Raw genomic sequence first — 15,030 nt, 5'->3', positions numbered from 1 at the left:
AGCCCAGTCCAAGCAAAGCTCTTTCTCACCCTCATAAGCCAAACCTCACAGTCCATAGTTTCTACTGCATTCAGGTCTTTCAGCTCTGACCAGAATAGTCCACCAAGCTGTACTTACAGCGCTGCAAGGCATCTGTTAGGCCAAGGTTTCAAGTCCTTCCACATTCCTTTTGAAAATCAGCTCCAAAAGGTCAAAGCCACACAGTCAGGTGTCTAGCAGCAACCCCACTCCTCGGTACCACTTTACTGTTGCAATCAGGTTCACATTGCTGGTAGAAATCACCCAACTAAGAGCATCTTCTGAGAAAAAGAGGTTTATTTGGGCTTATAGGCTCTAGGGGAAGCTCCACGATGGCAGGGGAAAACAACGGCATGAGCAGAGGGTGGACATCACCCCCTGGCCAACACAAGGTGGACCATAGCAAGAGGAGAATGTGCCACACACTAGCATGGGGAAACTGGCTATAACACCTATAAGCCCACCCCCAACAATACACTGCCTGCAGGAGACTTTAATTTTGAATTGCCATCAGCTGGGAACCTAGCATTCAGAGCATCTAAATTTATGGGGGACTCCTGAATCAAACCACCACATCTCTCAAATAAAAAAATCTAAAAAAAAAAAACAAAACCTGAGTGTGGTGGTGCACACCTTTAATCCCAACACTTGGGAGGTAGGCGTAGGAGGATCACTGTGAGTTTGATGCCACCCTGAGACTACATTGTGAAATCCAGGTCACCCTGGGCTAGGGCAAGACTCTACCTCAAAAAACCAAAAGAAAAAAAAAAAAAAAAGAAAGAAATGGAAAATAATTGAGAAAGGTACCAGACAGATGTCCACCCATTTCTAACATACTCATGCACAGGCATGCATATTGCTCATGGATGTTACATATATGCTTATAAAATATGTATGTATTATAACATAAATATGTAACTTACAAATATTGATGTGCATTTATTTTTTTCATGCTTTAAAAATTTCCTTAATTTATATATTGAGACAGAGAGGAGAGAGTTACAGAGAGAATGTGAGAATGGGTGCACCAGGGCTTCTTTAGATGCATGCATCACCATATATATCTGGCTTACATGGGACCTGGAGAATTGAATCTGGGTTCTTGGGCTTTGCATGCATGTGCCTTAATTGCTAAGCCATCTCTCCATCCCACATTTATTACTTAATTAGAACATTGAATATAAAGATTGATTTTTGAGCTCAAGCACTTATGTGGCTGGTCCTAAGGTTCTTTTTAGAACAAGAATCTGGTTTAGAGATATACCCAAAGTACCCAAGCATATTTCTTTTTTTTGTTAACTTTATTTATTTGCTTAGTTAGTTAGTTATTTGAGAGAGAGAGAGAAAGAAGCAGAGGGAGAGAGAGAATGGGCATGCCAGGGCCTCCAGCCACTGCAAACGCATTCCAGATGCGTGTGCCCCTTGTGCATCTGGCTTATGTGGGTTCTGGGGAATCGAACCGAGGTTCTTTGGCTTTGCAGCAAACGCCTTAACCGCTAAACCATCTCTCTGCCCCCCCCCCCCAAGCATATTTCTGACTTACCCTTCTGCTAGCTTGGAATCTGTTTACAAGTAATGTTGGTTTCCTTTAACAGATTGCCTGGAATGGCAAAATTAGTGACATTTTCATCTTCCATAAGACCTGAGAGTATATTGGAATATATCTACCAAGCCACTGTTTTGTAGGACATAGGCTGTACCTCGTACAAGTGACTTTTCAGTCCCTGCTGAGCACACTTGGGGAGTCTTTTGCAGGGTAGGGAGCTTGCTAAGTGCTTTGAGCTCTGATGGAGAGGCATGGACATTTAGGGCTTTTGTGTTTTCTGTTTGAGAGGGAGCAGCGCAGAGCCACACCGTGTTCTTGGGGCTCCCGTTGGCAGACAGCAGAAGGACAGAGGGGGGAGTGGTCTCTAGCCAAGGCCTGGCTCCTTGCTAAGCAGCCCATGTGCCGACGTAGGACGAGTGCGCATTGGACTGCTCTGGACATTTTGCTAGCGTTGAAGCCAGGCCCTATCTATTTCTGCTTTGAAAGGCAAAAATTACTGAAGTCCCATTGTTCTTTGGCACCAAAGAGGGGTAATTTAGTGAACACTGACGACTTTTTATTCTCAGGGACATGACCGAATGCCCAGAATTTCCTTACTGCTGTGGGGAACGGAGAAGGAACCCTGACAGAGGGAGGCGTTCTTGAGCTCCTTTGTGGATAGTGCCCTTTGATCCTTGCGGGATGCTTGCTGAGCACTTTCCAGTGCAGGAGGAGGCAGCTCTTTGTTCCTTCTGATTCCACGCGAAGGGAGAGAAAGACCAAGGCCTGGGCTGGTTCTGGGCAGTCAGTGATTTGCCTCCTCTAGGGCGGGGCGTGGTGGCGCACGCCTTTAATCCCAGCACTGGGGAGGCAGAGGTAGGAGGACTGCTGAGAGTTCAAGGCCACCCTGAGACTACAGAGTGAATTCCAGGTCAGCCTGGGCTAGAGTGACATCCTACCTTGAAAAACCAAAACAATACAAAACAAAAAATCCCTCTAGGGTGCTGGAGAGATGGCTTAGTGACTCAGACGTTTGCCTGCAAAGCCAATGGATCCCTGTTCAATTCCCCAGGACCCACGTTAGCCAGATGCACAAGGGGGCGCACGCGTCTGGAGTTCGTCTGCAGTGGCTGGATGCCCTGGTGCCCCCATTCTCTCTTGCTCTCCCTCTCTCCCTCTTCTCTTTCTTAAATAAATAAATAAAATATGTTTAAAAAAATTCCTTCAGGGCATTTCTGGGTTTGGGGGATAAAGAGGTAGCACCCTTCACTCATGGACTGTGACTTAGGTTATTTAAGGCATGAACCAAAAGCCAGGTGTGGTGGCGTGTGCCTTTGATCCCAGCACTCAGGAAGGAGGATCACTGTGAGTTCGAGGTCACCGTGAGACTTCATATGAATTCTGGGTCAGCCTGGACTAGAGTGAGACCCTACCTGGGGTGGGGGGGCAGCGGAAAGACATGAGCCAAATGCAGCCTTGATCAATTGTAATATGGCCTAACACGAAACTGTAAGTTTGGGCTGGAGAGATGACTTAATGGTTAAGGCGCTTGCCTGCAAAGCCAAAAGACCTCAGTTCGATTCCCCAGGACCCACATAAGCCAGATGCACAAGGTGGCGCAGGCATCTGGAGTTTGTTTGCAGTGGCTGGAAGGCCTGGTGTTCCCATTCTCTCTCTCTCCTATTTTCCCTCTTTCCCTGTCTCAAATAAATAACTAAAACTAAAAATAAAATAAACTGGTCCTTTGGCTTCTCAGGCAAATGCTTTAATTGCTAAGCCATCTCTCCAGCCCGCTTTACTGATTTTCTTACACAGCAAATATTGAATGTTCTTTAATTAGTTTCATATGGGCTATGGAGATGGCCCCACAGTTCAAGGTGCTTGCTTGCAAAGCATGCTGGTCTAGGTTCAATCCCCCAGCACTCACACGAAGCCAGATGTTTATACCGTGATATACGGAGTTCCTTTTCAGTGCCAAGAGACCCGGGGCACCTATTCTCATTTTTTTTTCTCTCTCTCAAATAAATAAGTAAAAATATTTTTTAAAAATATTTTTTGTGGGGCTGGAGAGATGGCTTAGCGGTTAAGCGCTTGCCTGTGAAGCTAAGGACCCCGGTTCGAGGCTCGGTTCCCCAGGTCCCACATTAGCCAGATGCACAAGGGGGCGCACGCGTCTGGAGTTCATTTGCAGAGGCTGGAAGCCCTGGCGCGCCCATTCTTTCTCTCTCCCTCTATCTGTCTTTCTCTCTGTGTCTGTCACTCTCAAATAAATAAATAAAAAAAAAATTAAAAAAAAATATTTTTTGTGGGCTGGAGAGGTGGCTTGGTGGTTAAGCTCTTGCCTGTGAAGCCTAAGGACACCGGTTTCCGAGGCTCAATTCCCCAGGACCCACGTTAGCCAGATGCACAAGGGGGCGCACGCGTCTGGAGTTCGTTTGCAGTGGCTGGAAGCCCTGGCCCGCCCATTCTCTCTCTCTCTCTTTGTCACTCTCAAATAAATAAATAAAAATAAACAACAACAACAAAAAATTTAAAAAAATATATATTTTTTGTCACTTTTATTTCTTTATTTGAGAGTGACAGAGAGGGAGAGGGAGAGAAGAGACAGATAGAGAGGGAATGGGCACACCAGGGCTTCCAGCCACTGCAAACGATCTCCAGATGTGTGCACCCCCTTGTGCATCTGGCTAACGTGGGTCCTGGGGAATCAAGCCTCGAACCGGGGTCCTTAGGCTTCACAGGCAAGAGCTTAACTGCTAATCCATCTCTCCAGCCTGGTAAAAATATTTTTATAAAATTACTTGCATGTGATTGACAAATATCTCATTCAGTATTCATGCATAAGTAGAATGGACATTTGTAAATTTGAGTAAGGCAATGCATTTAGTTTTCTAAAGGCACCTTCCTTCTCTTGTGGTCCTAGGGCTTTCATTTTCAGTCTTCTATAGGGCCCAAGCTTATATGTAGCTCATGTTTATTGGATTTGGCTTTTAAAAATGATAAAATCTATTGATCCTAAGGCCGGGCATGGTGGCGCACGCCTTTAATCCTAGCACTCGGGAGGCAGAGGTAGGAAGATCGCCTTGAGTTCGAGGCCACCCTGAGACTACAGAGTGAATTTCAGGTCAGCTTGGGCTAGAGTGAGACCCTACCTTGAAAAACCAAAACAAACTTATTGATCCTTTTATGATAGAGTCACTTTATATGAACTTAAACCTCACAGTCAACCCTACAAAGTAGATGTGTTACCTTTACTTCACAGAGTAGGTGACCAAGCGCACAACGATTACGTAATTTGTCCAGGCCTTCCCACACTGAGAACTGCATTTTTCAGAAATTGTACATATGGTCTCATAGTTGCACATAGACAGTATTAATAGTTCATATACCACTGTAAGTGCTAAACAATGAAAGCTACCCAGTAGCTTCATGAGAGGTGGGGTCTTTATATCACGTAATTCTTCCATATAGACTGAAGTCAAATGGAGATCTAATGTAAAAGCTATACAAGCATACAAATCTATATTAGTGAGATTTATTTATTTATTTATTTTGAGAAAGAGGCAGAGAGAGAGAATGGGCACACCAAGGCCTTCAGCCACTGCAAAGTCCAGACACATGCGCCCCCTTGTGGTGCATGTACAACAATGCGCACTTGCATCGCTGTGCGTCTGGTTCACGTGGGACCTGGAGATTCAAACATGAGTTCGCAGGCTTCACAGGCATGCGCCTTAACTGCTAAGCCACCTCTCCAGCTCACAAACTATATTGTTATACTAAAAGATAATGTCACTGTGCTAGTTGTTTGGTATTAACTTTTTTTCTTCTTTTTTTTAAAATTTTTTGTTCATTTTTATTTATTTACTTGAGAGAGCAAGAGGCAGAGAGAGAGAGAGAGAGAAAGAGACAGGATGGGCGCGCCAGGGCTCCAGCCACTGCAAAGGAACTCCAGACGCGTGCGCCCCCTTGTGCATCTGGCTAACATGGGACCTGGGGAACCGAGCCTCGAACCGGGGTCCTTAGGCTTCACAGGCAAGCGCTTAACCGCTAAGCCATCTCTCCAGCCCTTTTTCTTCTTTTTTTGAGGTAGGGTCTCACTCTAGTTCACGCTGACCTTGGTAGTAACTTCTTAACTGGGCAATTGCTACTCAAGTGTACAGACAAGTCCTTGGTATGACTAATCAAACATTAGTTTTTTTTCCACATCTCCCAAGGATAAAACATGCTCTTTTTCTTTCTTTCTTTCTTTTTTTTTTTTTTTTGAGATTTAACAACCTATATACTTTTATTCCATTATATTTCTTATCTCTCACATTTCCATTTGCTTCTTTATGTAATCATACATGTATTTATTTGGTGGCTATTTAGGCATTTTATACTTCATAAAACTATGTCTAAAAGAATCTCCATTTCCCTTCAGTGCCTCCTAGGAATCAGACATATGCTATTATATAAACTAGTATTGTGAACGTGTTTCTAGACAGTTGTACCTTCAATAATTATAAAATTTTTTTCTTCTCTGATAAAGCCTGGCTTTTTAAAAAGCTGCTAATTATAGCATTTGCTACTTGTAACGATCAAGCTTTTTCTCAGCGTCTAGTGTAGCTAGTGAGTCATAATTAAAAAGAGCTAATTCTTCCCTTCTTGCCAACCCAGAGATCTGGACCAGAGCCTTTGAAGGTAGGCTTCAGTGTGTCTTAAAAGCATTCCCTGAAGTACCTTCTGATTATTGGTTTCCAAGTGACCTACGGTGAGAGGTTTTGGACCTGATTAATTGTTCTCCAAGCTTGTTTTGTAAGGTGTGAATGGTGGGGGAGAAACCCATTATATCCATACTAGTGGACCTGACTCTTGTTTAAGGACATGACCATCATATTGTGTGACTTTGACAGTGCTCATCCTCCTCTTTCAGGGTCTTTTTTAGTAATATAATATATATAATATTTGTCTAATCCCTCTACACAGAGAATAAACTGCGATAAGCTTTAGAAAGAAAAATTCATCATTATGGGCTGTGGAAATGGCTTAGCGGTTAATGCATTTGCCTGTGAAGCCTAAGGACCCGGTTCCATGCCCCAGGACCCACGTAGGCCAGATGCACAAGGGGGCGCACGCGTCTGGTGTTCATTTGCAGTGGCTGGAGGCCCTGGTGCGCCCATTCTCTTTCTCTCTCTCTGCCTCCTTCTCTCTGTCTGTCATTCTCACATAAATAAATAAAAATAAACAAACAAAAGGTTAAAAAAAGCTATTAAAAGGAAAAAATTAAATAATTAATTAAATAAGATAAAAATCCAAAGTTGGGGAAGGGCAAACTTTAAAATAGCAGCCAACTAGGGAGGGGTAGGGATAAGGAGAGTGAGTGAACAGGCAATGTGGGAACTGTGGGATGGCTAACTGCCAGTTTTACTTTTTTTTTTTTTTTTTTAATATTTTGATCTTGTTTATTTGAGCCAATCAGGGGATGTGGAAGTGACGTAGTGGTTTAAACGTTTGCCTGTGAAGCCTAGGACTCCAGTTCAACTCTCCAGGACCCACGTAACCCAGACACACAAGGAGGCGCACGCGTCTGGAGTTTGTTTGCAGTGGCTGGAGGCCCTGGTGCGCCCATTCTCTATCTGCCTCTTTCTCTCAAATAAGTAAATAGGAAAAAAAATTCATAAAGTCACCATTGCATATTTCAGGATGTGGACAAAATATAGGCAATCCTTCACTATGGTTGACATGCATGATTTCTAGTTCACTTTCCAAAGGAGTTCTCATTTCTTCCTTTCCTTCTTTTCTTTTCTTTCTTTCTTTTTTTTTTTTTTTTTTTCCGAGGTAGGGTCTCACTCTGGTCCAGGCTGATCTGGAATTAACTTTGTCATCTCAGGGTGGCCTTGAACTCATGGTGATCCTCTTACTTCTGCTTCCCGAGTGCTGGGATTAAAGGTGTATGCCACCACACCCAGCTCTTTCCTTTTTTTTTTTAAATACATTTTTAAAAATTTATTTGAGGGGGGATGGGCGTGCCAGGGCCTCCAGCCACTGCATACAAACTCCAGATGTGAGTGTCCCCTTGTGCATCTGTCTGGCATGGGTACTGGGGAATCGAACCTGGGTCCTTAGGCTTTGTAGGCAGACGCCTTAACTGCTAAGCCACCTCTCCAGCCTGAGTTCTCATTTCCACTGGAAGTAAGGCAACCAGGCCTTTACTGCCCAGATTCCTCTAAGCTTCAGGTCTTTTCATTCCACTCCACCCCCAGAGTCACTTTGAAGCATTGCATGTAGGATGCGAGACATCCTTTCTTCTGTTCCTCCAAACTTTTCTATACTTCTTCCGTGAGCCAGTTCTGAAGTCTTCAGAACCACATTGTGTCATATTACTGACCCAACTGCCTTCCTTCCTTCCTTTCTTTTTGGGGGGAGTTTCACTGTAGCCCAGGCTGACCTGGAATTCACTATGTAGTCTCAGGGTGGCCTTGAACTTACAATGATCCTTTTACCTCTGCCTCCTGAGTGCTGGGATTAAAGGCGTGCACTACCACGCCCGGCTTAACCCAGTTTTCTTTATATATCTATATATATCTATATCTATCTATCTATCTATGTATCTATCTATCTATCTATCCATCCATCCATATATCATTTATTTAAGAGAGAGAATGGGCATGCCAGAGCTTCCAACCAGTGCAAACGAACTCCAGATGCATGTGCCACCTTGTGCACCTGGCTTACATGGGCCCTGGGGAATCGAACCGAGGTCCTTTGGGTTCACGGGCAAGCTCCTTAACTGCTAAGCCATCCCTTCTGCCCGACCCAGCTTTCTTATACCAGCTCCACTGTTCAAATCAACTTAGAGTTGGTGAGCTTTACTTTGGCTCATGGTTTCAGAGGCGTCAGTCAGTCCATGAGCAGTTTGCTGTATGACTTTCACTCCTGTGATAGGACAACACTGCCAAGCCAGCCCACCTCGTGGCTGGGGTGTATGGAAAAGACTGGGGTACCACAGTCCCCTTTGAGAGCACTTCCCTACTGACCTTAACTCCTCTCAGGAGGCCGCCACCTGTCGACATTCCTACCAGCTTCCAGTGATGTCAAGGTGGAGAGACTACAGCTTCAATACGTGGGCCTGTGGGAAGGGAGTGGGCTAGCCCCGAACTAACCTCCAGCGGCATACACGGATATTCACTGCAGAACTGCTTTAGCTGCACGTAGTGGTGTATTCCTCCCGTCCCCGTATTTGGGAGCTTGAAGGCAGGAGGATCAGATCAAGGTCATCCTTAGCTGTACAGTGACTTAGAGGCTAGTCTGGGTGACATCAGACCCTGCCTTAAAGCAAACCAACAAAATAATAGCCTTCAGTATAGAAGCGGCTTTTTCCTTGAGGCTTTTTTACATAGTTCTAATTTTCCTGAATTGAGAATATATCTGTATAAGGGGAAAGATATTGCTGAAGAATTTGCACATTTGGCCATCAGTGATAAATACTTACAGTTGGTCTCTTTTGCCTGGGAGCATGGCTGATCCTAATGAAAAGAGCATTGCTGGGAATGGGGAAATGGCTTAGCGGTTAAGGCGTTTTTTGCCTGTGAAGCCTAAGGACCCCAGTTCAATTCCCCAGGACCCACGTAAGCTAGGTGCACAAGGGGGGCATATGCGCCTGAAGTTCGTTGGTAGTGGCTGAAGGCCATGGCATGCCTATTCTCTGTTTCACTCTGCCTGTTTCTCTCTCTCAAATAAATAAATAAATAAAATAGTTTAAAAAAAAAAGAAGAGAAGAGCATTGCTGATAACTTTTTGGGTAATCTTCCCTTCCTCAGTAATAATCGAGCAGTACCTTTAACTGCCACTAACACTTCGTAGATCTTTTTCTAACACATGGGTACATATTTCAAACATCTGTATTACAAAATGCTATTTTCTGCATGTTAAAAAAATTTAAAGTAAAATAGCTTATTTTTTTCAACTTTCTTCTTAACAACTTCCATGATTATAAAAAATATTCCATGATAATACCCTCCCCCCCCTTTCCCCTTTGAAACTCCATTCTCCATCATATCCCCTCCCCATCTCAATCAGTCTCTCTTTTATTTTGATATCATGGTCTTTTCCTCCTATTGTGTTGGTCTTGTGTTATAAAGGAGCTTATTTAAAATAAAAGCTTGCCAGGCATGGTGGTGCACACCTTTAATCCCAGCACTCAGGAGGCAGAGGTAGGAGGATTGCTGAGAGTTCAAGGCCACCCTGAGACTACATAATGAGTTCCAGGTCAGCCTGGGCTAGAGTGAGACCCTACCTCGAAAAACAAAGAACAACAACAAAAATAAAAATAAAAAAACCTCTAATAAATAAATAATTTTCTTCTCGCATATTTTATTAGCACATTTTATTATGCCAATATATTTTTATTTTAAGAAAATAGATATTTACAATTTTCCCAGTAATCTGTAAATAAAATTTGAATTATCCAAAAGGGTACTATTAGTGCTTGTAAGTAGTGTGATTTAAGAAATCATTTTAGCATGAGGACGCTACTTAGTGTGCTTAATTAAGCCTTTTAGGATTGTTAATGTAAGGAGGATTTTAGGAAAATACAGTAAGTAGAAAACAAAAACCTCACATCAGTTGAAACTGGAGTCTACATGTTTCTCTTCCTCCCTCTCTCCTTTCCCTGTATCTAAGGACCTCACGCATGCCAAGCAGGCATTCCATCATTGCAGTCGGTCCACTCCTCCTAGCAAGCTCTTTGAATACTTTGTTCATACTAATTTTACTTTGACATGATATCTCTCTGTCACTGTCACTGTCTAGCTTTCTTTTTGGGGGGGGGTGGTGGTATTAAAGGTGGGCACCACCACGCCTGGCTGAAATGATTTCTTTTTAATTTTTTTTTTGCTTATTTTTATTTATTACTTTGAGAGCGACAGACAGAGAGACAAATAGAGAAAGAGAGAGAATGGACGCCCCAGGGCCTCCAGCCACGGCAAACGAACTCCAGACGCGTGCGCCCCCCTTGTGCATCTGGCTAACGTGGGACCTGGGGAACCGAGCCTCGAACCGGGGTCCTTAGGCTTCACAGGCAAGCGCTTACCTGCTAAGCTATCTCTCCAGCCCTGAAATGATTTCTTTAGCGTTCCTCACAGTTTGTGTATTGGGGGTGTAGTTGCCATCAGATGGGCTTTTGAGGGCTCTGTATCATGGATTAATACATTGATAGATTCATGGTATGATGTCATTATTGCTAGGTGTTGAAAAGCCACTGGGGGATGTGTCTTGTCTTGGCAACTTTGTAGCCCTCCTTTTTGAAAAAAAAAATTATTTTTATTTATTTATTTGACAGAGAAAGAGGGAGAGGGGGAGAGAGAGAGAGAGAGAATGGGCGCACCAGGGCTTACAGCCACTGCAAACGAACTCCAGGTGCTTGCGCCCCCTTGTGCATCTGGCTAATGTTGGACCTGGGGAATCGAACCTGGGTCCTTTGGCTTTGCAGGCAAACGCCTTAACCACTAAGCGATCCCTCCAGCACCCCCTTTTTTAGTATTTTATTTTTGAGAGAGAGACAGAGAGACTTCCCAAAGCACTGCTTTCTATTCCTTTTCTACACCAAATCCATTGATGTTAAGTCCAAACTTTAACTTCTTAGCTTTTTATTCCACTCAAGCTGATTACCTTTTCCTTTTTGTTTAACATCTGTTAAGACAATAGTAATGACAGAAATTTAATCTTTTTTTTAAACTTTTTAAATTCTATTTTTATTTATTTGACAGAGAGAAAGAGGCAGAGAGAGAGAAAGAATGGGTACAACAGGGCCTCCAGCTACTGTAAATGAACTCCAGATGCGTGCATCCTCTTGTGTATCTGGCTATCATGGGTCCTGGAGAATCAAACCTGGGTCCTTTGGCTTTGCAGGCAAATGCCTTAATCACCAAGCCATCCTTCCAGCCCCTTTCTTTCTTTCTTCCTTCCTTCCCTCCCTCCCTCCTTTCTTTCTGGTTTTTCAAGGTAGGGCCTCACCTGTAGCCCAGGGTGACCTGGAATTTACTATGCAGTCTCAGGCTGGCCTCGAACTCATGGAGATCCTCCTACCTTTGCCTCCTGAGTGCTGGGATTAAAAGCATGCATCACCACCCCCAGCTCCTTTCTGTTCTTTTGTCAAGGTATTGTGCATTGGAAGCTATACTCTGGCCCTTTGTGTGTCAGAGAATGTCCTTGAATTTCTAGTCCTCCTTCCTGAGCCTCCTGAAGGCCAGGCAAGCACTACACCACCTGAGCTACAGAGCTACATCCCCAGCCTCCTTCTTTTGTTTTAATTTTGCTTTGTATTGAAAAATGAAATTTATGTACGTGTGTGTGTGTGTGTGTGTGTGTGTGTGTGTGTGTGTGTTATAATATCCAAAAAGGTCATTTATCTACTTGTTTCCCATCTTGTAACCATTTTTAACACCTTCCAATGTTTTCTGCATATACTATTTTTAAATATATATATACTTTTTGTTTGTTTTTATTACTTGTTTATTTATTTGACAGAAGGAGAGAGAGAGAGACAGACAGACAGACAGACAGACAGACAGACAGACAGAATGGGCCTCCACCCATTGCAAATGAACTCCAGACATGTGTGCCCCCTTGTACATCTGGCTGATGTAGGTCCTGGGTAATTGAACCTGGGTCTTTTGACTTTTCAGACAAACGCCTTAACCACTATCCATCCCTCCAGCCCATGCTTTTTGTTTTTTTTGGGGGGGATAGGATCTCACTGTAACTCAGGATGATTAACTATGTAGTCTCAGGGTGGCCTTGAACTAACATTGATCCTCCTACCTCTGCCTCCCGAGTGCTGGGAGTGCCACGCACACAGCTGAAATATATGTGTGTGTGTGTGTGTGTGTGTGTGTGTGTGTGTGTGTGTATATATGTATATATATATATATATATATATATATATATATATATATATATATATATTTGGGATTTTATTTTTATTTATTAAGGACAGAGAGAGAGAGAGCGATAATGGGCACGCCAGGGCCTCTAGCCATTGCAAATGAACTCCAGACGCATGCACCACCATGTGCATATGGCTGACATGGGACTTGGAGAATCGAACCTGAGTCATTAGTCTTCACAGGCATGCTCTTTAACTGCTAAGCCATATTTTTTTTCAATTTTTTTATTAAGAACTTCCATGATTATAAACAATATGCCATGGTAATGCCCTCCCTCCCCCTACTTTCCCCTTTGAAACTCCATTCTCCATCATATCCCTTCCCCCTCTCAATTAGACTTTTTTATTTTGATGTCATGATCTTTTCCTCCTATTATGGTGATCTTGTGTAGGTAGTGTCAGACACTGTGAGGTCATGGATATCCAGGCCATTTTGTGTCTGAGGGAAGCACATTGTAAGGAGTCCTATCCTTCCTTTGGCTCTTACATTCTTTCCACCACCTCTTCCTCAATGGACCCTGATCCTTGGAAGGTGTGATAGAGATACTGCAGTGCTGAGCACTCCTCAGTCACTTCTTTCCAGCACCATGATACCTTCTGAGTCATCCCAAGGTCACTGCCATCTGAAAAGAGAAGCTCCTCTAACCAAAAGTGAGAGTAGCATTAGTATAATGGTATGAACATTAATAGAAGTGCTTACTGGGCAGTTTGATGAGCATAGTATATACATTTAGCCAGACAGCAGCAGATGTTACCCACCTAGGGCTCATGAACACCCCTGTTTTAAGTTTTCAGTATCAGGGATGTACTCCCCCCATGGAGCAGGCCTCCAGTCCAATTAGAGAGCAGTTGGTTTTCACCATGACAGACGTGCCACTATTGCACCCATTGGCTCATTTGGCCTGGCTGGCCAAATATAAGGCTTACAGTATCCACTGTTGAGTATCTTCACTGGTGATTTCTCTCTCTCCCATTGAACTGAGTGCAGAATGGCTTCTTCCAGCTTTCTGTCAGCTGGTCTACATGGAGGAGGTTATCAGCTCAGTTCCAGCAGGATTTCTCAGTGGCCTTGCAGCCCAAGTATGTGGAGTCTTCAGCAATAGGGTCTGCTAAACCTTTTTTTATTTGTTTTGTTTTGTTTTTTGAGGTAGATTCTCACTCTAGCCCAGGCTGACCTGGAATTCTCTATGGAGCCTCAGGGTGGCTTCGAACTCATGGCAATCCTCCTACCTCTGCCTCCTGAGTGCTGGGATTAAAGGCGTGCAGCACCACGCCCAGCAAAACCGTATTTTTGCAAGCAGAGAGAGATAAAAGAGAAACAGGCAGAGCGAATGGGTGTGCCAGAGCCTCCAGCAACTGCAAACGAACTCCGGACTCACATGCCACTTTGTGTTTCAGGCTTTACGAGGGTACTGGGGAATTGAACTTTGGTCGTTAGGCTTTGCATACAAGAGCCTTAACCTCTGAGCCATCTCTACAACCCAGGAGATCTTTGGCATAGTTTCTTCCTAGTACCTATTTGTAGCTTGATAATGTGAGGATTTGACTGTACTCTGCGTTTTCATTAAATAACTAGGAAATGCCTGTAAAAAGTTGTATGTTATAAAGGATTTCCTGCCTAGCACAATTTCTCCCACGGGCTGGCCCTATATAAATGCTTAGAAAGACAAATGGTACAGATTATCCAAGGCCTGTATTGAAAAGGAGGTCTAGACAGTACAAATATGTGTGCTTAAGTATCTCCCTCAAGCAGCTTTAAATCCTACTCCCATAGTTTAACTATTCCTGAGGAAGGTGATGGCTGTCATATGTACTTTTTTATGTTTTTTCTCTTTCAACAGGGGAAAATGCAGTGTGGCCCTACTGAATGAAACAGAGTCAGTGTTGTCATATCTTGAAAAAGAGGTAATTTATGGTTAATTCCTATTCTGTGTATTTTGGGTTTTTGTTTTGGTTTTGGTTTTGGTTTTTCGAGGTAGTGTCTCACTCTAGCCCAGGCTGACCTGGATGGAATTCACTGTGTAGTCTCAGGGTGGCCTCGAACTCATGGCAATCATCTTACCTCTGCCTCCCGAGCGCTGGGATTCAAGGCGAGCGCCACCATGCCCGGCTCTGTTTTGTGTTTTCTCCACATTATTTCTTGTGAAGCTCACACCTTGGAATTTATATTGCTGTGTACTAACCACTGAACCACTTTAACAAAAATTGAAAAGTGTAGTGATGAAACTGTTTCTGGGTAATTTCATTTTCCTGGTTGAAGTAAAAGTTAGTAAGTGTTCCTACTTTGATTTAATACATGGCTTTGCCATCCCTCCCTCCCTTCTTCCCTTTCTCCCTCTTTTAATTATCCTTCTTGTTGGTTTTTGTTTTTGTTTTACCCTAGTACTGGCTGACCTGGAACCACTCTGTAGCCCCAGGCTGGCCTTTGGAGCGCTGACATTAAAGGCCTGTGCCACCCCGACCATTATTATTCTTTAGTGATGTTTCAACACTTACAATTAAGAAAACAGGAAAATTAGGATACAGTTCACTAGAGAGCTACTGTTCATAGAAAAGCTTGATT

General features: G+C 43.5%; 1 protein-coding gene across 4 annotated transcripts in view; it reads left to right on the top strand.

The window, feature by feature from the left end:
- Mta3 (metastasis associated 1 family member 3) overlaps nucleotides 1–15,030 on the top strand; it is a 170,216-nt gene that overhangs the window by 48,864 nt on the left and 106,322 nt on the right. For all 4 annotated transcript variants that reach the window (XM_045137713.1, XM_045137712.1, XM_045137714.1 and 1 more), the window contains exon 5: nucleotides 14,309–14,372. In XM_045137713.1, the coding sequence (XP_044993648.1) occupies nucleotides 14,309–14,372 (64 nt within the window). The remainder of the gene's footprint in view (nucleotides 1–14,308; nucleotides 14,373–15,030) is intronic.

Source organism: Jaculus jaculus, chromosome 18 (assembly GCF_020740685.1).
Source record: "Jaculus jaculus isolate mJacJac1 chromosome 18, mJacJac1.mat.Y.cur, whole genome shotgun sequence".
NCBI classification, from domain to species: Eukaryota; Metazoa; Chordata; class Mammalia; order Rodentia; family Dipodidae; genus Jaculus; species Jaculus jaculus.
This window is presented reverse-complemented; position numbering and strand designations above follow the sequence as displayed.